This window comes from Drosophila melanogaster, chromosome 2R (assembly GCF_000001215.4).
Source record: "Drosophila melanogaster chromosome 2R".
NCBI lineage: Eukaryota > Metazoa > Arthropoda > Insecta > Diptera > Drosophilidae > Drosophila > Drosophila melanogaster.
In genome coordinates, this window is record NT_033778.4 from 13,727,102 (window position 1) to 13,749,592 (window position 22,491).

General features: G+C 43.3%; 1 protein-coding gene across 2 annotated transcripts in view, besides 1 other annotated feature; it reads left to right on the plus strand.

The window, feature by feature from the left end:
• Positions 1 to 22,266, plus strand: part of tei (teiresias) — a 126,324-nt gene extending 104,058 nt beyond the window's left edge. For both annotated transcript variants that reach the window (NM_079007.4, NM_001299462.1), the window contains 2 exons: positions 19,062 to 19,240; positions 19,305 to 22,266. In NM_079007.4, coding sequence (NP_523731.2) covers positions 19,062 to 19,240; positions 19,305 to 19,610 — 485 coding nt within the window. In that variant the 3' untranslated portion in view covers positions 19,611 to 22,266. The remainder of the gene's footprint in view (positions 1 to 19,061; positions 19,241 to 19,304) is intronic.
• Positions 1,086 to 8,687: a mobile genetic element.
• Positions 22,267 to 22,491: the final 225 nt, after the last annotated feature.

Below are 22,491 nucleotides of genomic sequence, written 5' to 3' on the forward strand. Positions count from 1 at the left end.
TAGCTTTGACTTCGCACCACCTCCACTTGTCTACTTCGCCCCAGCAAAGCGCATTAAGTTGTCTTGAGGCAAAAGCCAAGTGGACATTGAGACAATAAAACTTGCCAAGTGGTCGGAAGGGGGGGAGGGGGGATGTGGGCAAAGGAGGGAGGGTGCGTCTGCCAGGAGCAGGATGAGTTGAGGACCTGGCTTACCCTCGAGTGCAATCCAAACATGAAACAGCTCAGCTCCACACAGTGGCTCCCAGATCTCCGGACGAGCGAAGCCAAGCAATCAAACAATGTCCTTGCTCCTCGAGAACCGAGAGCCGAGGACCCAGAAGTGGGTGGTGGATCGGTCGGTGGGCGGTGTGGATGTCGGTGTTCTACACGAAATGGAGACACTTATAATGCTCCCGCATGCAATTTCAAGGTAAGACAGTTTGTCATTAAAACTGCGAAATTGAGTGCTAGATAAACAAAATACCAGGCAGCCAGGCAGGTGGAAAACTGGGGTGAAATGGTAGAGACTCCGGGTTGGGAAAAGCGTCGCAGCTAACACTTAACGCAAATAAACAACCGAGAGGAGTGGGCAGGTGAATGGGTTTCTCTTCGTTTTGTGGGTGGAAGCGTGAAATAGTCATATTTATCAAGTGGCAGACGGCAAAAGGATTCCCAGGCTTCCAGTCAAAGTCGACAGGATAATGGAGAAACCCAACGAGAGAGTGAAAGAGGGGGCCTTGAATGTAGAAAAATTGAAGAGACAGAGGAGCCATACAATAGATTAAATTCAGAGCCCAGCAGCAAAGAGCGAAGAAAATACTCCCGAGTTAGGAGTTGTGTGTGTGTGTGTGTGTGCCAGGATACCATGAGATGCTTTAGTTACTTCCACTATTTGTGTTTGCTTGTAAAATTAAACAAAATACAAAGACCAACTCCGGAAAAGTTGTCCTCGACTGTCTGCAAAGTTTCGCAATTCTTTCAAAAGAAAAGAGCACCGAAAAAATGTGTATCTCGATTGTCATTTACGATGTTCACTGGTCAGAGTTATATTTTCGTTCATAACATCTACAATTGTACTTATTTCGTAAGTACTTTGTATACATATAAGTTAAGAACCCTCTTCTTGCGCTCTTCGTCAGGACTCACCAGCGCTCGGCTCTCGTGTTTTCGGGCCCCGTCAGCAGGCGACTCGGGGCCTGTCTAGTAACATGTTCGTGTAAGTTACGAACCCTCTTCTTGCGATCTTCGTCAGGACTCACCAGCGCTCGGCTCTCGTGTTTTCGGGCCCCGTCAGCAGGCGACTCGGGGCCTGTCTAGGAACATGTTTGTGTATGTGTGCATTCGGAACAAGTGCCGTTGGTCGCACTCAGGGTGAGGGGTCAACGGGGGAAGCGGATATAAAAGCAGCGGGGCGGGAGAAGAGGGCCAGTCTCGAACGGACACATAACGGAACCGCTAGCAGATCGCGAACTGAATCTTAAAATAAAGCTAATCGTAAACTCGAACCCTCTTAACTATCTTGACTATTATTTGGAGAACCACAGCATGTTGGTTGTCATATCAAGGTGAGGTATGCGGCAGCGAGTGCCGAGAACCCTGATGCAAGTGCAACTTGCGTTAACTGGCGCCCGAACAGGGACTTGCAATGTCCGGCCGATAAAAGTGATACGAAAAAATTGTGGAAATTTGTGCGTAAAAATAGTGGTGGTGTGCATAAGTCAGATTAAGATCTGAAATCCATAAATGAAAAAGAAGTGCTGCGTGAGCTGTGTATAAAATGATAAAATAGCAATTACCCGCTGCCGGGGGGAACTACGCCCATCCCGGGGCGCAACAAATATTGCATAATTCAATAAAAGGTGTAAAATTTCTAAAATAAAAATGTAAACCTATGTTGCGCCAAGACCTAATTTAAATTAATAAAACAACGACCCGCTACCGGAGGACGCCACGTCGCCCATGCCGAGCGCAAAAGTTGTACGATACCTATAACATAATTAAAACACGATCAACCCACTGCGGCGGTACGGCTTGTGGGAAAATTTTTTTTTCTCTCCTTGCCAATTCGCGAGTGCAAAAGATTGTGTATAATAAACCAATAATTAACCATTGCAGCAGTTTACCTGCGGCAGTACGAGTAATATGAGCGCCCAGAGTGATAAGGTGGTGTGTGGCAGCTTGTTGGATACGTTAAGTGGTGTGGAATGCACCCAAAAAAAACCGCCCAACAAGTTGTGTGGCGGCCGTACCTTAGTAGGCAACCAGCCAAAAGGGATACTACGGAACCACCGTGCCCAGTGCCGAAATAAATTAGAGGTCATCAATAAAAAACTGTAACAGCACGCACGCAAGAAAAAAATATTGCAAAATGGAATAGCGCACAAAAATTGTATAAACACATGCACAACACCACAATTCAAAGGAAAACAAGTATAGTACAATTTCCCCAATTTCCCGAAACGAAATGAATAAAAATTCTCTACAATACAATAGTTCACCTTTTTTTACTCATCCCAATAGAATATTCATGCTGTAGGGGTACAACCTAAACGACGAAAACTAATAAAGAGCATACAAGGGTGAGTGAAATATTTCATTAAACTTTATTGCCATATTTGCTAAATTTAGAGAAATAAAGAAAAAGCAAAGAAGAACAGATATTCTTTTTTATCGGGTTAAAACCGTTGTCTCACATTTCCGTAAAGTAATAACGAATTCTGTTGCCTTGAAAGCTTCCTGCATCTTTCCAACGCAAACTAAAAATCAAAATGGAAGAGACCCTGCGTGCTCTTAGCGAGTCCCTCAATGCCCTGACCAACGTGGTGACAGGCATTAAGGAAGATATTAAGAAAAATAATGATAGGTTGGCTATTTTAGAACAGGAGCGCGGGAACGCTGACCCTACGGTCGACCAACCGCAACCCCTGGTGCGCGCACGCACCGAGTATGAGCTGAGAGAGATATCGGTCCTCCCTGACTGCGTCAAAGAACTGCAGGCGTTCGAAGGACGGCAGGAGGCTTACCTGTCTTGGATAAACAGGGCACAGTCAATACTGACCGAATATGACTTGATTAAAACCAGACCCCTGTATAGGGCAATTGTCTTGCATATTAGACAGAAAATAAGGGGACACGCCGACATGGCCTTGGCGACCTATGGCGTCCAAGACGACGATTGGGACGACATAAAACGAGTCTTGGCGCTGCATTACGCAGACAAACGAGACTTACGTACGCTTGAGCATGAGCTTGGCGCTATGTGCCAAGGTTCTAGACCACTAGATAGGTTCTATATGGACGTTAATGGCCATCTCTCGTTGATCTTAAATAACTTGAAGGCCAGAAACCACCCTCGTGAAGTAGTCAACGCTTTGATAGAAACCTATAGAGACAAGGCTTTGGATGTTTTTATCCGAGGAGTGGGGAGAGATTGTTCCAAACACTTACTTGTCCGCAGCCCGAAGAATCTACCAGAGGCTTACTCTTTTTGTATGGGATTGCAGAATGTAATGTCAAGAAATTTCACAGCTCAGAACTATCAACCGTCAGGTGCCCCAAGATTCGCAGGCCCATATCAACATCAGGCCAGGCCACCGTTCCGAACCCCTTTTTCTCCTGGTTCAGGCAGATTTTCGCAAAACTCCTACAGAACTCAGGGTCCTAGACAGGCCATAAAAATGGAATCCAATCGGTCGGGTCAATCTTACCAATCAGGATACAGTGGTCGCCAGGAAGAAGGCTCCGGTATTAAGAGAATGTCCGAAGGAAACAACCCATTCCAAAAGGCACAAAGATTGTACCACATGGAATTGGCACCACCCCCGCTAGCCCCGGCGGTTAGTGGAGATAACCAAGGACGTTCACACGAGGGTTACTATGATGACGAGTCTCAAGCTGTCGAGAGAAGCAACAATTATCCTCCGCAGAAAAACGTGGAAGGAGTTACAGATGCTCCACATAACCTTGAGACTGAGGGAGGGGCAAATTTTATGACCAACGCCTCTCCAGTGTACCGTACTTAGAGTATGCTACGGAGAGGGGAGAAAGGCTGAAGTTTTTGATCGACACGGGGGCGAACAAAAACTTTATTAGCCGAAGACTTGCAGCCGGGTGTACCACAGTCCGTAAACCCTTCTCCGTACTGTCCGCTGCGGGTAACATCATGATAACGCACCGCCTAGTTGGTAAATTCTTCAAACCACTAGGGAACGACTCGGATATTACCTTTTTCGTACTACCGAATTTACATTCCTTTGATGGTATCATTGGCGACGATACTCTCAAAGACTTAAAAGCCATAGTGGATAGGAAAAACAATTGTTTGATAATAACCCCAGGAATTAAAATCCCTCTTTTGGCGAGAGCTTCAATAAACGTTAACCCGCTACTCGCCGCCGAACACCCAGATGGTACACAAGAAATTTTGAATTCCCTTCTCGGGGAATTTCCCCGCATCTTCGAGCCCCCCTTATCTGGAATGTCCGTGGAGACGGCCGTCAAGGCTGAAATCCGGACAAACACACAAGACCCGATCTATGCTAAAAGTTATCCTTACCCAGTCAACATGCGCGGAGAAGTCGAACGTCAAATCGATGAACTGCTGCAGGACGGTATAATTCGACCCTCTAATAGCCCTTACAATTCCCCTATCTGGATAGTCCCGAAGAAACCTAAACCAAACGGAGAAAAACAATATCGCATGGTAGTCGATTTCAAGCGGTTAAATACCGTCACCATACCCGACACTTACCCCATCCCAGATATAAACGCTACGCTAGCCAGCCTTGGCAATGCCAAATACTTTACCACCCTAGATTTGACTTCTGGATTCCATCAAATCCACATGAAGGAAAGCGACATTCCAAAGACAGCTTTCTCTACTCTAAATGGAAAGTACGAGTTCCTCCGTCTACCATTCGGTTTGAAGAATGCACCTGCAATCTTCCAAAGAATGATCGATGATATTTTGCGCGAGCATATTGGCAAGGTCTGCTACGTTTATATTGACGATATCATCGTCTTCAGTGAAGATTATGACACACACTGGAAAAATCTCCGATTGGTATTAGCGAGTTTATCAAAAGCTAACCTCCAAGTGAACCTTGAGAAGTCGCATTTTTTAGACACGCAGGTAGAATTTTTAGGATATATCGTCACGGCCGATGGCATTAAGGCAGATCCGAAAAAGGTCAGAGCGATTAGCGAAATGCCTCCTCCGACCTCTGTTAAGGAGTTAAAAAGATTTCTAGGCATGACCTCGTACTACAGGAAGTTCATTCAGGACTATGCGAAGGTAGCAAAGCCCCTTACAAACTTGACGCGTGGATTGTACGCTAATATAAAGTCTTCACAATCAAGCAAAGTGCCAATTACATTAGACGAGACGGCCCTACAGTCTTTTAATGATTTAAAATCAATTCTCTGTTCTTCTGAAATACTGGCGTTCCCATGTTTCACTAAACCTTTCCATCTAACCACGGACGCTTCTAACTGGGCCATCGGAGCTGTCCTCTCACAGGACGACCAGGGTAGAGATAGGCCGATAGCGTACATTTCCCGTTCATTAAATAAGACGGAGGAAAACTACGCTACTATCGAAAAGGAAATGCTCGCGATAATTTGGTCATTGGACAATCTTCGGGCTTACTTATATGGCGCTGGTACTATTAAAGTATATACTGACCATCAACCTCTAACGTTTGCCCTAGGCAACAGAAATTTCAATGCGAAGCTAAAACGCTGGAAGGCTCGTATAGAGGAATACAACTGCGAACTCATCTACAAGCCTGGGAAATCTAATGTGGTGGCTGACGCGCTTTCACGCATTCCGCCTCAGCTTAACCAGTTGAGCACCGATTTAGATGCTAATCCCGAGGATGACATGCAGTCTTTGGCTACTGCCCATAGCGCTTTACATGACAGTTCACGATTGATTCCCCACGTTGAATCTCCAATCAACGTTTTCAAGAATCAACTCATTTTTGACACAACCAGGTCAAAATACTTATGCGAGCACCCGTTCCCAGGTTATACTCGCCATCTGATTCCTCTCAAAGACGGATCACTTGCCGATTTAACCAACTCGTTACAATCGTGTCTACGACCTGTAATAATTAACGGCGTCAAAATCCCGGAAGCACATTTGCAACGCTTTCAGTCCATCTGCTTAGCGAATTTTCTTTTATACAAAATTCGGATAACGCAGCGCCTAGTGGCGGACGTGTCTGGCGCAGAGGAAATTTGTGAAATAATTGAAAAAGAACACCGTAGAGCACATAGGGGCCCTACGGAGATTCGTCTCCAACTTTTAGAAAAATATTATTTCCCGCGAATGTCCAGTACGATCCGTCTGCAAACTTCCTCATGTCAGTGTTGCAAACTCTACAAGTACGAGAGACACCCTAACAAACCAAACCTACAACCTACGCCAATTCCTAACTACCCATGTGAAATACTTCACATCGACATTTTTGCGCTCGAAAAAAGGTTATACCTAAGTTGTATTGACAAATTTAGCAAGTTTGCCAAACTTTTCCATCTGCAGTCAAAAGCATCTGTGCATTTGCGAGAAACTTTGGTGGAGGCCCTACATTACTTCACCGCCCCTAAGGTCTTGGTTTCGGATAACGAGCGAGGGTTGTTATGCCCCACAGTGCTCAACTATCTTCGGTCTCTAGATATCGATCTGTATTATGCTCCAACCCAGAAGAGCGAAGTAAATGGTCAAGTCGAGAGATTCCACTCTACGTTCCTAGAAATTTATCGTTGCCTTAAAGATGAGCTCCCTACCTTCAAACCCGTTGAGCTGGTACACATAGCAGTGGACCGCTACAACACTTCCGTTCACTCGGTAACGAATCGAAAACCAGCAGACGTTTTTTTCGACCGCTCGTCAAGGGTAAACTATCAGGGTCTGACAGATTTCCGGCGGCAGACTTTAGAGGACATCAAGGGCTTAATTGAGTATAAGCAAATTAGAGGTAATATGGCTCGGAATAAAAATAGGGACGAGCCAAAGTCTTATGGGCCGGGAGATGAAGTTTTTGTTGCAAATAAGCAAATAAAAACAAAGGAAAAAGCGAGGTTCAGATGCGAAAAGGTACAGGAAGACAACAAGGTAACAGTTAAAACCAGATCAGGAAAAATTTTCCACAAATCTGATCTAAGAAATTGAGACGTGGCTTTCACATTTAAAAAAGAAACGCGAAAAAGAATAACGAAAGTAATAAAAGTACGTTGTGGCAGCTAATGAAATATTCCACCCATGCATACCCTATATAAAAAAAACATTAATAAAAAAAAAAAAAAAAAAAAAAAAAAAAAAATGAGTTAAGAAATACAAAAAGAAATACAAAAAAAACTATAAAAAAAATAATATAAAAAAATACAGATTATAAGAAATAAGAAATAAGAAATATAAAAAAATAAAAATATAAGTACACAAAATGTACCGTACCCCCACACACTACGTAGTCTTAGAACAACTTAGACGACCAGATATTTACGAATTGTCTTTTTGTAAGCGCGATTTCTGCATGCGGCGCAAATCCCGCTCACTGGACTGGCTGGGGTCGGCTTGGAAATGGGTAGCTGGATCTCCAGATGCTGCTGATTGGAACGCCGTCTTGGCCGCGCAAGCGACGGCTTCGAGGAACTGCAAAAACTGGAGGAGGCTAGCTGTATCCCTCGGCTACTGAAGTAACCAACGAGTGGTTAAGCAAGTCGACGATGGAATGCTCCTCCTGACCAACTTCAACGGAACTCTAAGAACGGCTGCAGAGAACTACGACCTGATCGGCTCCTTTATCATCCAATTCGACAATGAGACGATAATGGTCAACGGTCAAAACTATTCCAGTTACTCGGTCAGTCATCTAATGGCGATGCCGGCCGTGTTGAGCCACATAACGGCCAGCAACTTTCAACTTTCTCTGGAATACGTCCACGACGTGAGCATGAAGAATTTGGAAAAGATGTCCAACATGGCGAGTGAGCTACTAGCCTCTCTTCTCACCGAGGCGGCACTCGCAATCTGCATATTCCTAGGCTTTTATTTCCTATGGAAGAAGCTGATGTCCACCAAAGGCATGCCCGATGTCCGCGAGATTGCCGCAAACTTAGAAGCATTGGGCCAAACCGAGCTGAACAAGGCTCACTAATCTGCGGGACGCAGATCTTGAGGGGGGAGGAGTTAAGAACCCTCTTCTTGCGCTCTTCGTCAGGACTCACCAGCGCTCGGCTCTCGTGTTTTCGGGCCCCGTCAGCAGGCGACTCGGGGCCTGTCTAGTAACATGTTCGTGTAAGTTACGAACCCTCTTCTTGCGATCTTCGTCAGGACTCACCAGCGCTCGGCTCTCGTGTTTTCGGGCCCCGTCAGCAGGCGACTCGGGGCCTGTCTAGGAACATGTTTGTGTATGTGTGCATTCGGAACAAGTGCCGTTGGTCGCACTCAGGGTGAGGGGTCAACGGGGGAAGCGGATATAAAAGCAGCGGGGCGGGAGAAGAGGGCCAGTCTCGAACGGACACATAACGGAACCGCTAGCAGATCGCGAACTGAATCTTAAAATAAAGCTAATCGTAAACTCGAACCCTCTTAACTATCTTGACTATTATTTGGAGAACCACAGCATGTTGGTTGTCATATCAAGGTGAGGTATGCGGCAGCGAGTGCCGAGAACCCTGATGCAAGTGCAACTTGCGTTAACTTATATATAACAGGATATGCCTGATATAAATATTATTTGTTTATATTTAACCTAAGATACAACGCAACTATCAAGACAGAGCAAACACTTATTGTTTATATTAAGATACAATTCCTGACTTGATTTGGAAATTTGTAAATTTCTTAGATATTGTCAGAAGGAACTATTATTATAATTTCTAAAAATTATAGTGCATTCATATTTCTGAAGTGCAAAATCTGCAGCATTTGCAAATTTCTTTCAATGCAGCAAAGCGAGAGGAAATATCGGAGGGCCATTGAGTTTCATTTGAAGCATCCAAGGAATAACGATAGAACCTCATAATCGCTCCTCAAACCGTGAGCTGCACTGATTACCTGTCCGTAATTACCAAGTCAAATGGAGAAGGCCAAAAAGCGATGACAAAGGGATTACTATGGCCTCAATCATTTGCTTCGTTGACATTTTTGATTAGTCCGAGCGGAAGGATGGTGGGCGGGCTGAGCTGTTCGGGCAGGCAGATTGTCTGTGGGAGAAATCTTCATTATGCATATGAAAGTTTTGTGGCCCCTTTGTTTCCTGGCCTCTCGTAATGAACTCGTGACTTAAAATTGCAGCCCGTGTTGCCTTCACGCTTCGTTTAAGCCAAGAAAAAAAGCTGCTGGTAGCTGCTGGTGGGCGGAAATTATGCAACAAATAAGCAAAGGAGCTGCCGCTGCTGCTGGTGCTGCACCTACTTGCATATGCAGCTACTTGAGGAGCGGGCTGTGAGTAAAATAAATGTGCATATGAATTTTGAAGAAAGCCAAAGGATTCGCGGCGGCCCCAATGCAAAGTGCACTTACTTACCAACACCAATGCGCGCCAGGAGTATCTGTGTGCGCCCAAATTTATGCTTGTGTTAAAGTTTAGTGCGTGTGCTGGGCAAAAAGTTTTGCAGCAAGAACTTGAGCAACAGCAGCTGCAAAAATGTTCAGCACTCACACAAATTAAATAACAATTTTCCCTCACAATTTCGCCATCTTTTTCTGGTTTCTTTTTGCCCTCGTTCGCTGTCGTTAACTTTATGTGGGCGTGTTCTTGTTGACAGTGTGTTAGTGTGTGTGTGTGTGTGTGCTAGGGCGGCGGGGGTGTGGCAAGCTATGCATATGTTAACTGGCAGTTGGCAAAAGTAGCTCAGTAGTCGACTCTGCCATCTAGCCAGCACAATTTTAAGTAATTTAAACAAATGCAGCGAAAAGTTGTGGCAAAGTTGATTTTAATAAGAAATATCCATAAATGGACTTAAAGCAGAAGGAAGCGGAAATGCAGTTGTTGAACCTTTTCAAAGCTTGCTAGGATTTTAAACTGATACTTGGACTAAGCCTTTAGGTTCGCAATAAGATTCGAAAAAATGGGTAAAATTATGAAATTATAGTCATTCGTCTTGCATACTTTAAGACACTTTCACAAATTAAATGAAAATCCTTACGATTCTTTGCTCCTTCCCAAGATTACAAGATCCATTCATTTTGTCACCTCCTTATTCCCATATCGCATTTCTCTTGCCTAATGCCAACCACCCCTCCTAATGATTATTTGCGGAATTTTCATTACGAGCGCAGGGATCCAAGGAACCAGCTACGCAGGCGATGACTGAAGTACAATGAGAGCCAAGTTCGGCCTGTTTTAATAAAAAGCTTTTCCACGCATATTCCACGCTTAATTTAGACCAAGAAACGCGACCCAACTCATCGCGACTCCCCTCAAGCGATACGAGAACATAAATATTGCTTTATGTCCTGGCACACTCGAATCGCTCCTGCCACCGACCCTGTCCACAACCCTCCATTTCTGGCCATTCCATTCTTGGCCCTGTTTTATGCATGCTAATTTGTAATATGCATGTTGCTCGCTTTTGATCAACGCATGAGGAGGAAATATTTTCGCATTTTTCCATTTTCCATGCGTAATTTTTCTTCTTGGCAAATTTGCTTTCGGAATTTGCCGCGTTTGCCAGCAAATATTGCTTTGTTTCTACTCATTAGGTTTGGAGTTCTCGGGGTTGGCAATTTTTATTCTCATTTTTTTTTTCTTGCGGGCCCTTTTCATAAAATATGCGTAAGAATTTTTTGCGCCCCCTGCGCTTTTCATTTGTGCCTCATTTAAATGGCAATTTACTGCGCCCTGCGACGAAGACTTTAAAGGCAGCCGGAATTTTCACAGCAGCTGCGCTAAATTGCATGTTAAATGCTTCTCGCTCCTCCACACCCTCAAAATAAGAAAATACAAAACGATCTTGAGCATTAGATAAACGTTTTCGAAATGAATTTGCCAGGGGGGTTGAAATGAATTAAAAACTTCAAAGTCTTCGCATTGGTAGACCCAGGGGAATCTAACTCAGATTGGTAAATAGTTTAACCACTGTCTGAAAAATACTTTGAAGTACGATTTGGGATTTGGAAATAATTTGATTTCAGTTCGGCAATTTGTTGGAAAAGCCCTCACTTCGATTTCCAATTGATTTGCTGGGTAAATATATCCAACTTTTCCTAATTATAAGCAGCCCGAATGTCTCAGTTTCCTGCTCACCAAAGGGGGCGATATGCATTCGAAATAGTTTTCCATGAAAAGCCAAAGAAAAACATTTGCCCGAATGCAATTTTGGAACTTTTCCCCACTCATTACAGTCGTCCTTGCGCCATGTTGTCAACAGTTTTGTGTCCTTTTCGGTGTGTTGTCTTTTGCACAGAGCGCACTCAAGCATTAATTTTTACGCTTCAATTTTCCTACAAAACACACACATCCATCCACACACACACACACACACAGTCGCACACAGTCGGAGCTAAAAAATTGTTGACTAAATTATAATTTTGCATATGTGTGTTGCCGGCTCTTTTCCAATTTCTCTGTGCGGGTGGCTGTCTGGAGTCGTTAGTTAAAATATGAAGTCAGAAACTTGTCATCAAAAACACCCCGGAAAGCTAAAAAATGGCTGCCAAGGCAGCATGCAAAAACTTTTCAGACAGTTGCAGAAATCATTTTTGGCCATTTACAGAAGCGAGAGCGAGCGAGACAGTCAAAGTGCGAGCGGTATAGCGCTATCAGATATGCCCATTTCCGGTTAGATATGTCCCTCTTATAAGCCCGTTTACAATTTGGATATAAGTTTTGTTTCGATATAAATTTTATTGCTTTGTTTTGTAATGGGACTGCTGACATAATTAGCATATTTTGAAAATGTACAAGATATTATTAAGAAAGCTTATGTAAACTTAAAAATAGATTGTATATTTTTTTTATTTATGTTCAGCTTAAAGAATTTCTATTCTAATTAGATATTATTTAGTTGAAAATGTTTTCCCCTTGTTTCTCTGGGCTGATTTATTCGCCTTTTTGTAATTGTTAGTTGGCAGCACTGATGTGTAACTTTTGTGGAGTTTTCGGTCTGTCTCCAGCTGCAGCGGAAATGAGCTGAAAAAAGTTGTGCAAATAGACGCCACCAGACGTCGCAATGTCGCCAGTGGACCAGTCGACCAGTCGAGCATCACCCACTTGCAGCCACTCCACCGAAATCCACCGGATGCGAGCAGTAAAACAATCTGACAGCCTTGTGTGTGACCTTTCAGGGGCCAAAATCGAGACTAATTCCCGCCACTTGACCAATTCGCACTTGGCCTGTAAAAATATTAGCAAAATGCAGTTGATTTCCGCACTTCAGCATGCAAATTCCGCGCCACAAGACGTCGAGTGGTGCCAGCAGGAGGAGATTGGCTGTTTTGTTTGGTTTGGTTTGGAATGGGTTGAAGTGGGATGTCAACCCCTTTCGGAAACACCAGCCACCAATTGTGCCCAGCGGCAGCCGCATTCGCTGGTTTTGCACCAAACTAATAAGTGGGCTGCTGAGAGGCAGCTGAGTTCGAGTTTCAGTTGCTCTACAACGATGTCAACCCCCCATGAACTGCCCTCCAGTGGATTGGGATTGGGATTGCAGTCTTAATGGCCTGAGCAGACAGTTGGATTTAAATGCCTCATTACGGCTGTCGAAAGAGGTGCGAATGTGTGTATGGTGTATGGCCCCATCCGGATTTCAAAGGATAATGAGCTGTCCACGCGTATTTTTTTTTTCGGGGGGCCGGTCAATGTCCCTGGTATTATAACTCAAATGCATATTTTAATTGCATTTCACTGGGCAGGAAGTGCATATAAAAATGTCGGACATTGTGCGCAGCGTGCAAAGTAATTAAACGCCGTCGCCACAAAGCTAATAAAAATGTCAAATGTCAGGCGATAAAGCATAGGCCTGCCAGACTCATACACCCACAAAAACACACACCCACATCTCCGCCATGCACACCCATTTGGGGGCGGGGGGCGTGTCTGGTTGGCATTCGCCATAACCGCAAACATTGCCAACGTACGCCGCACTGGACACGCAATTTTATCAGGCGCCTACGTAAATACCCAAGCGAATCTGAGAGGTCCTGGCGCCAGGTGCGGTTGGTTTTTCAGGGGGCAGAGCACCCAGCACCACCGTGGAGTCCCTTAACCCCCCTAACCCCTTAACCTTTGACCACCAGATACTGGGAACTCTCCGATTGACAATCGGAAATGAACGTCCAATTGCCAAAACCCAACTCACTAGTTGGAATTTTCGAAATATGTTGCAGGACTTTGGGCAAAAGGGACATAATTTAGCCTAAAAGCTTGTAGACTAGAAAAAGCACTTGACTGCACATTTTCCGAAACTGAATATAGTTTTTCATTAGGCCCAGCTCAAAATGTAGGTTCTGTTTGAGCTCTGTATTTATGAACTGGAAAATCCAGCAATCCTTTTTTATTTCCATAAAGATGATGAGCTCTTTTTCTAGTATTACCACTCGCATTTAGTAAATGCATAAGTCGTATATCTCAGTGACAACTTAATAATCTACAATATATATTTTTTGTGCACAAATATTTGCAGACACTAGCATTTAGCAAAATTTGTGCATATCAAGCCTAAATGAACGTTCGATTCCATTAAACTTTGCCATTCCTCAGACTTCACTTTCATCTTGTTCAACCATAATTCTGTGTGTTTACCAACATCACTTAAAAGTTTTCTGACATCTCACTTTCACGGCCCAACGTCGGCAAACAAAAATGCAAAAATTTATTAAATTTACAAGTGGCTGGTAGCCTGGAAAATAGAGCGGGCCGATAGTAAGTGGGCGGTGCAGTTCTGGTAACTCGCAACTTGGCAACCTGCAGGACAGAGTCGGGCCAAAAACCGAAAACTTTAAGTGGCACATGTGAAGCGATTTTTGGCAACTTGTGCAATTTGCAATAGCTGCAGGGGATGGTGAAGGGGAAGGGGAAGGGGAAGGGGGAGGAGAGGCGGACTGTCTCAAATTGGGTTGCTGTTTCATGCGAAGTCGAGGCTGTTCATCCAAAGTTCGGTTCTATGCGCACACACGTCTCTACGTATTTGGCAAACTTTGCCGGTCCCGGCCAAAAGTATCTACGTATCTACGTATCCGTGTATCTGCTAGTTGCAATCTTGCTGCCAGGCAAAAGTTGCCAACCAGCCACTCATTTGATATTGAAAGTGAAAGAGCATATTTAAATACGTAAACTACTGTGGGGCTAAAGGGGCTCCAACCCCATCCACAATCCCAGCACCAACCCCAACCCCATCTCATTCAGCTTTACATGGTAGCTTAATTTGTGTTGACAACATTGCCAGCCATAGAAGCGCGCTTTGTAAATTTTCAAGATTTGGGTTACAGATATTTACACGAGTGTGTGGATGAGCACACACCGGGTTTGAATGGGGTACTGGGAAAAAAAGATAACCCTGGCATAACCGTAGCTGCACTTTGCCTCCACCATATATCAATCTCTGTCTTGATCTCGGTCCGGCCAGGTCCTTTCGCCACTTAGAGGTCATCGCAGCATCAAAGTTTGTTTGGTCACTCTTAATGGCCCAGTTCTCCACTTTTTTGCTTTTCAGACCAGTGCAGTTGTCCCCGAGCAATTGACTTTGAAGTCGACATACTTGAAGGGATTTCAATTAGGAAAAGTAAAGTATATTATAGGTGTATGAGTGTGCTCAAACCCATAAGCATGCTTATTCTTACACGGCGAAAAATTTAGCACGCTTAAGAATTTCTTCTTTTACACGGTAAACTTATAAATACAAAATCGTATAAAATAGTGCGAGCTTAATAGATGGAGGTAATTAAAACATTGTAGAACTGACTTACTTAACTGACTTAACTTGTTTTGAAAAAAGTAAAGATATTAAACTTCCGATTATCAGTAATGGATCTTAACATAATGTATTAAATAAATATCCTATTTTGAGTATAGACTCATTTCTTTCTCTGCGCAAGCAAGTAGATTCCATTGAAAATCCCCATGCCACCAAGCAGTGAGTCTTGAGATCGCCCCGAAAAAAACGCGTGCTTCGACTCTGAAATCCGAAGGAAACCACACGAAAACAAGATTACTTGACAAAGTTTGCCAACCTTTTTGGCTAAATACAAGCGACACTGCTCTTTCTCCCAGTGCCCTCATTAATTTTTGAGCAGCTTAGGCCGGGCCCGAAAAGTTGCCAAACTTAAGATAAACGCCGAGAAGCCTTCGTCCCGGTCCCGGTCGCTGTGATCAATAATTCAGCAACCACCTCGTCGACAATAAATTCAAATAAAAGCGCCCAAAGGTGCGCCCCGTGCAATTGGAAAATTGGCCATTGGCAAGTGACAAATGGCAAACTAAAAGCGGAACCAACTCGCTAATCCCTCCTTGATTGCTCAGCCCGGTCACGTAATTTCAATTTGAGCCTCGGCCCTCGGATTGTTTTGTTTTTTTTTTTTTTTTGCAACGCCCAGTGATTTCAATGATTTTCAGTACATAACAAGCCGGGGCAGTTGGTAATTTTATTTGCAGCTTTTTGCATTAAGTGCACACAATGTTTATTAATTATTCAACAGCAGAGCAGGGAACGAACCACTGGCTTCCCTGCTTTTCTGCCACCCCAGTCCACCGTGGACTCCACCCGACCAGTTTCAGTGGCCGTGCTGTTGCTCCTCGGGCAACCATTGCATAATTGAATATTATGATTGTTATTTTCACTTGCTGCCTGTCGGATTGCTGTTATCTTAGCACTCGTCCTCTTCCCATGGAGCTCTGCATATCTAATACCATTTGCCGGACTCTGGATACGGAGGTGTGGGAGCAGTTCTGGCCCCCGGGGGCATGTTTGGCAAGCTGTTTAGGTCTTCTGGCGCCGCTCACCTGTAATTGCCGACTCTAATCTGAGCCGTTATGCCATTTCTTTGGCATTTTGGCACTTACAACTGCCCATTTAAATAATACCCAGAGCGAAAGCCATAGAAACAGAAGCATTAGTTGCAGAGGCTTTTAATTTACAACTAAATGAAGTACAAGTCATGAATTGTTCCTGAATTATAATAATCAATATACAGAGAAGTGTGCTAATTAAGCTTATGATATGTCTTGCATATTATTAAAGACCTTCGTGTGTGATGACTTTATGCAATTTTTCTGCACTTCCTTAGAAAAAACATTAAGCAAACAACACACATTTATAAATTTTATATCTATATTTTAGCTTATCACCCATTTGGAAGCCACTTTAATTCCCTTTGTGCGTTTGAAACCATTTAAAAGTGTTGCCAAATTTGGCTGGCTTAATGTAATTACACGTTGCGTTGGTCCATTGCCCGAAGAGTTGCTTTGGCGGTTCTGTTCCCTCTTTCCTTTTTGGCCCAATGAAATTTGCATGTTTTTGCCCACTTTCGGGCACTAGACAACTTTTCCCTGGCAGCATTTACAGCTGCAACAGCTGAAAATAAATATTTAAACAATAACAGCAACTTTGCATGTTCTACAATTGTTGCAACAACAATGGCCATGCAAAAGGGAAGCGGACGCAGCGAAGTCCTGCAGTCCAAAATAATAAAGTTTTACGGCTGAAAATTACTCAATTCCCGTTGCCCGAAAAAGCTAACTTAATTTTTCGTAGTTGCCTTTTGTGCGAAAACTTTGCAAAGAGGTGAGGCAACAACAACTGCAACATCGAGTGTGGGGGAAACGTTTTACAACACTTTGGTTGAGGAGTGGTAGCTGCTCTTTGGAGCTCAGGTCTTCACTGCATTGATTGCGCGTCGCTAAAAGCTGTTGTCCCTTCTTTTTTTTTTTTGCCCCGTCATTTTGCATTCTTTGGGCACCAGACAGTGCTGGAAAGTGCTCTCGAAGCCAGGAAAATAAATAATAATAACCGAAAAAATAATTGAGTTTTCGTATTCACTCGTGAACTGCAATCACTTGTTGGTTCCTCCGAATATGAAAGATGAACACCAACGTTTTTCGGGTAGCTCAGCTAGACATTCAATTTGGAACATGCGTACAGGCAGTTTGTACTTCCTATTTTAAAATTTAGTACACATATGGAATTACAAAATATTCTTATAGTACTGTCATGTATTTTAGTAATACATTTCTAGAATCAAGGATCAATAAGTATCCATTTGTAAGACTTTCGTAGAGGATCTGCCGCCAATTGGCGGAGATGCGCCGCCTTCAGTTTGTGCACCGTTTTCATTGCCTTCGGGCCTTTCATCGCCATCCCATGTCCTTGCATGTGACACGAAAAGGAGCTAGTGTTTCCGTTTTCCCATGTGGTCCTGTTTCCGTAAATGTTAAGAATTTCCGAGTATAGCTACTGTACCAGAGTTGGCGAGAAACTGCCCCTTGTTTTCGGCCATGTAATTGTTTTTCATTGGCTTGCTTCTTCTCTATAAATTGAGTATGTTCCAGTCGCTTTTTCCGCGATATTAATGGTAATTCACGCAGGGATTGTCTGGCCAACCATATTATTTATAACGGATAGATCCAAAGCATTTTTATGCGATTGCCATCGCCCCAACTACGGGCAATACAAAACTCATTTCTATTTGGCGCCCCCGGGTGGACCGAGAGGAAATCAAATTAAAAGTCGCACCAATGACCAAAGCACTGACCTTGGGGGCACAGTCAACAGCCATCCACCTGGGCTCTGGGGTAAAATGCTTGCACACGGTTCACTGGCTGCAAATCAAAATAGAATTTAAATCTCTTTGAGAGCACTGTGAATGGGATGCTAAGGCTGGGTAAGAGCCTCATGCAAAAATCATTTTTGGCTGTCAAATAAATTACACTTTTTCCCAGGGGAAAAGGATGGAGTCTGGGCTGGGCAGGACTCGACAAAATGGCGTTGAACGCATAATTTGGCAGGCAGACACAACCCTGGCGCACTTGTTTTAATTGATTTTACAGTTAGTCGCCCAGGACCCTCACAAAAATGGGGGTTTTTCTGGTTATAAATTTGCGAGTGCCGAACGGAGTTCTTCGATTTGTTTTTGTTTGTGTCTGCCTTCTGCCTAGCGCGCCCAACCTGACACTCATTTGCACTTAACACTTTCAACCATTTTGTTTGCTCGGCTCGCCATTGCTTCACAAGTTTATTTGGCAACCCTACTCCAACCCTGCTATTCAATAAGTCTCTGTCTCTTGGCGATGATGAGGAAAATTGCAAAATTTCGAGCCTCACGATAATTAAATATGCTGTGGAACAACGGACGAGGTGGCCAGAAAAGGAATGGGTTGGCCCATGTGTCTAATTGGATTGTCGCAGTGTTGGCCAACATCGTGAGGCTTTGGCATCTCACAGAGATAATCCCCTGCTGTGGGCACACGGCCCACATAAGTTCCACAAAATTCGCTTTGGCGCAAACTTTTTAATGAAGTTTTGGCGTTCTTGGGCCAACTTTTCCTTTGGCCCCACGACATGTTGTTCTCTATTTATTTTGATTTTTCCCACTCCCAGCCAAGCGTTTACTTTTCCAGAGGTGCAGATCGTCCTTGTCGGGCTTCTGTGGCAGTAAGTGGCACATTTGTCGGGTGATACGCTTTTAATTAGTGGCGATGGCTACGGCAATGCTGATGGCAATGGTGGTGGTAACGGTGGCCGTAAACTTTTCGCCATGGCTTTAATTGCAGCTGATGCGAGGCGAAACAAACTTGGCAACGGAATACAGTTGCGCCGGAATTGGCTTAGCATGTGTGAAGTGCGACGTAGAAGGCTTACAGAAGTTTGCTCGGCGAATCTCGGTGCAAAAAGTTCCAGGGAACTGGCTAACGAGCCAAGGATGCTCCAACTGGGGGGCAAAATCACTAAAGTTTCCAAGAGCGATTCTGCTTTGCTAATCCGCCTCGCTCCCATGCCCGTGCTTATCAATATATATGACGCTGATCATTTGCTCCCTAAGGGCTTTCTTCATCTCCTTGAAGATTAAAATTAATAAATGTACTTTAAGTGCCATATAAATACCAAGGGACTAATTTTCGATATTTCTTATATTTCTAGGCGCTCCCACAGTCATGGCCTTAAATGCCACGCCCGTTGCCTATCCGGGATCACCGCTGCACCTTAACGTGGAGTTCTGTGCCAATCCGCCGGCTCATGCCGCTCGATGGCTGCACGGAGATCGTGTCTTTACGCCCGGAAATCAGTACGGCACCACGGTGCTGGCCTATGCGGTAAAGGTGAGTGACGATGGAGCAGGTGTGATTCCCAATGGAGGTGTAATGGATTTTCCTTCTTGCGCAGGATCTGCCCACGCCCTTCTGCAAGGAGGCGAGACTTACCTACGTCAGCATGCACGAAAGGGTTCCAAGGACCTTCTACTTTATTGTTTCCACGCCAGGTGGCGTTGCGGAGGCGATCTTCAACGTGAACTTCACCAAGCGCCACCGACAGCTGTCGAACTCCATCGACGACGACGAGGAGGAGGAGCTCAATCGGCCGGAGCAGATCCACTTTCCCGTCTTCAATGGCAGTCCCGCCGATGGGCGTGGCTGGTGGGCGGTAGTCTTAGCCTTGCTTTTGGTCGTGGCAACTACAAACCGCCATTAGATTTAGTTGGGACCCTGTGAGAGTGAAAGTTGAATGAATGATTTCTTAGGGAGTGACTGACGCGTTTACAACACCGAATGTTCTATGTAATCTAACCCCCTATGGCTAAGCATATGTATGGATTTACCCAGTTACTCGACATTACCACGTGAACTATGCTACACAACTACTACTCTATATAGCAATACATATGTGTATCTGTAACCGATTTAGCCAAGCATCCAAATTGCCCTAGTCTAAGACCCCAAGCCCATCAGTTACCCGAAAAAAAAACACACACACACTTTTCTAGATCCCCCAAAAAGGAAGCGACTCTTTAACCCTAAGCTATTCGAATATTTTTACTGTAACCCCCCTAGCTGTAACTGTAACTGTAACTGTAACTGTAATGTTAACTGTAACTGTAACCCTATCGCTGTATGTCAATGTGTATGAGTGTGCGCTTAACTTAAATGCCAAAGCCAGAAAACGTAAGGGAAAAAAGTTTACAATTCTTTGGATAAAAACATTGTTATAAAGTTGATTATTACGAATACTTTAAGTTCCTTTTCGACGAAGAAGAGATCTCGAGAAAGCGACTGATTTTGTTAAATATTTTGAAGATGTTTAGAACTAAAAGCACGATGAGGAGAACCTATAGTTTAAAAATGTACATGAAGAAGTCAGAGACGACGAAGTAATACTTACCAGGCACGAACAAATTCCTTCCATTTGAAAAGTTTGCCCCGAGCAAAGAAACTGTAAGATATTTTGGGAAATCAAATTAAGCGAATGATCAAAAGAGTTTTAACCTAAACGAATTGGGTTTTATTAGGCATTAAATCGCACCCTATCATTTCACTATGAGTTTTCAATCGTTTGAAAGGACCAAAAACGAATCGTTTTCATTTACTACGAATATTTTTGTAACACAAACATAAGCATATTTATAGCCCCAAAAACAAATGAGAGACCCTCCACATAAGCGATATTTGTAAATAAGTGTTCAAGTAGAGAATTGCTCAAACCAAAACGTAAAAGCAAATAAAATACAATGATATGATATAAAAAGTGTTAAATGTTGTTCGAACGCCTAACTAAAGCGACTAAAATATCATATGTAGCGGTTCAATGAGTAAACTATAAACAATAATGTATGTAAAATAACAACACACAAACAGCCACTGAAAAGTTCGTTTACCAGCTATTGTAAAATATTTCAGTTTAAGGATCAGCAATGTGCCAGCGAAATCGAAATCGAAATCGAAATAGAGATCGTTTGCTTGCCACAGAATTTTTTGTACAAAGCCCAAGCTTTTGTAATTTATTTCTTAGTCGATCTAAGCTTCAGATTATTCTATATCCTATGCGCAATACATACATATATATATATATATATATATATATATATCTATATATATCGGTAGGCTAAGCGATCAGTGTAAAAACCAGAAATACTTAGAAGAACCTAACGCCAATTTGAGCCACAGCAAAATTACATTTGCAGAGTTCCAAGAATTCTGACAAAGAGCGGAGAGCATTGTAAGATGATAAGTTTAAATTGAGGTTTAATTAATTATTAATATGAGAATATGAAGGGAAGTGGGAGTATGTGCGTACCCTATGTATAGTTCAGTTTAGTGATTTAGAAAGAGAGTAATTTTTTTCGCTCCTTGGGTTCATTGTCAGCTGAAAATTGCGAAACTGTAAGAACAAAGCAAGCAAACACGTCGTCATGTTAACTAACTAATAAATTACTAAACAAGTGAATTACTAAGCAAAATGTATTTATGATTCATTCTGTTGGTAATATTTACAAAATATAATTTACAAACAAAGCCAACAAACAAACGAACAAACATATATGTATGACTAAAGAAAATACTAGCTCCTAAGTGCAACACAAACCGAATGTGGCAAATTAATTTTAAACCAATGAGTAATTACGATAATTGCGATATGAGAGACAGAATGTTCATCTGTAGTGCAAAATGTTTGGATAGTGCGGTCTAGTGGGGACACTATTAACCCATACAATTACGATTACAAATACAAATACAAATACAAATACGAGATACAACAATACGTGTTACAATAAGCAGAATCGGTTTACATATATAAGACATAGGCCCAAGAGAAATGTAAGCAAACACCACCAACAAAACACTTTTAGCCGTAAACGCAGCCTCGGCGATCTGGCCACAAAATTCGGTATCTATGAGCGGATAAATTGGAGGATGATAAGCCCCCCTACAACAGAATCAAAAACTAACTATTAAGCGACTCCGTTCACTGCCCAGCAACGCAATAACTCCGCATTCTTGGCAACAGGCGGACTGTTACGTTTAAGCCAACTTCGCAGGCCAATTGGCCAGGTTGAGGGGGCGGAAAGGTCAGAATGGTCCGGAGGTCAGAAGGTCGGAAGGTCGGGGCAGGGCAGCCTGCCGAGGAAATTTACAAGTTTAAGTGACAAAGCAACAAAAGAAAATAGCCAATTTAGCATAAAGTAAAACACAAGCCGAGCAGAATGCAAATAAAAATGCAGATAAAAACGAATGGCGAGGGGAGCGGCAAACAGAAAGCAAACTGACAAACAAACACCACATACACACACATGACACACCACACAGAAATGAAAATGAACATGGAATAAAATTTAAAAGCAGAGAAATGCAACAAAACGTAAATTACTTTAACTGGGTGGTGGTGGCGGTCCAATCCAAGGGCTCGGAAAAGCGGGGAAAACTCAGCCAATCAATCAGCAGCCAGGAACGCCCGTCATTAAGCTGCAATGTGGAAATCAGTTGAAGGAAAAACCCCCATTCAGACGACATGGCAGATACTCTTTGATGAAAAAGGCATAAAAAAGTTAAGTTACACCAGTAATTTCTTTGCTTTTTAT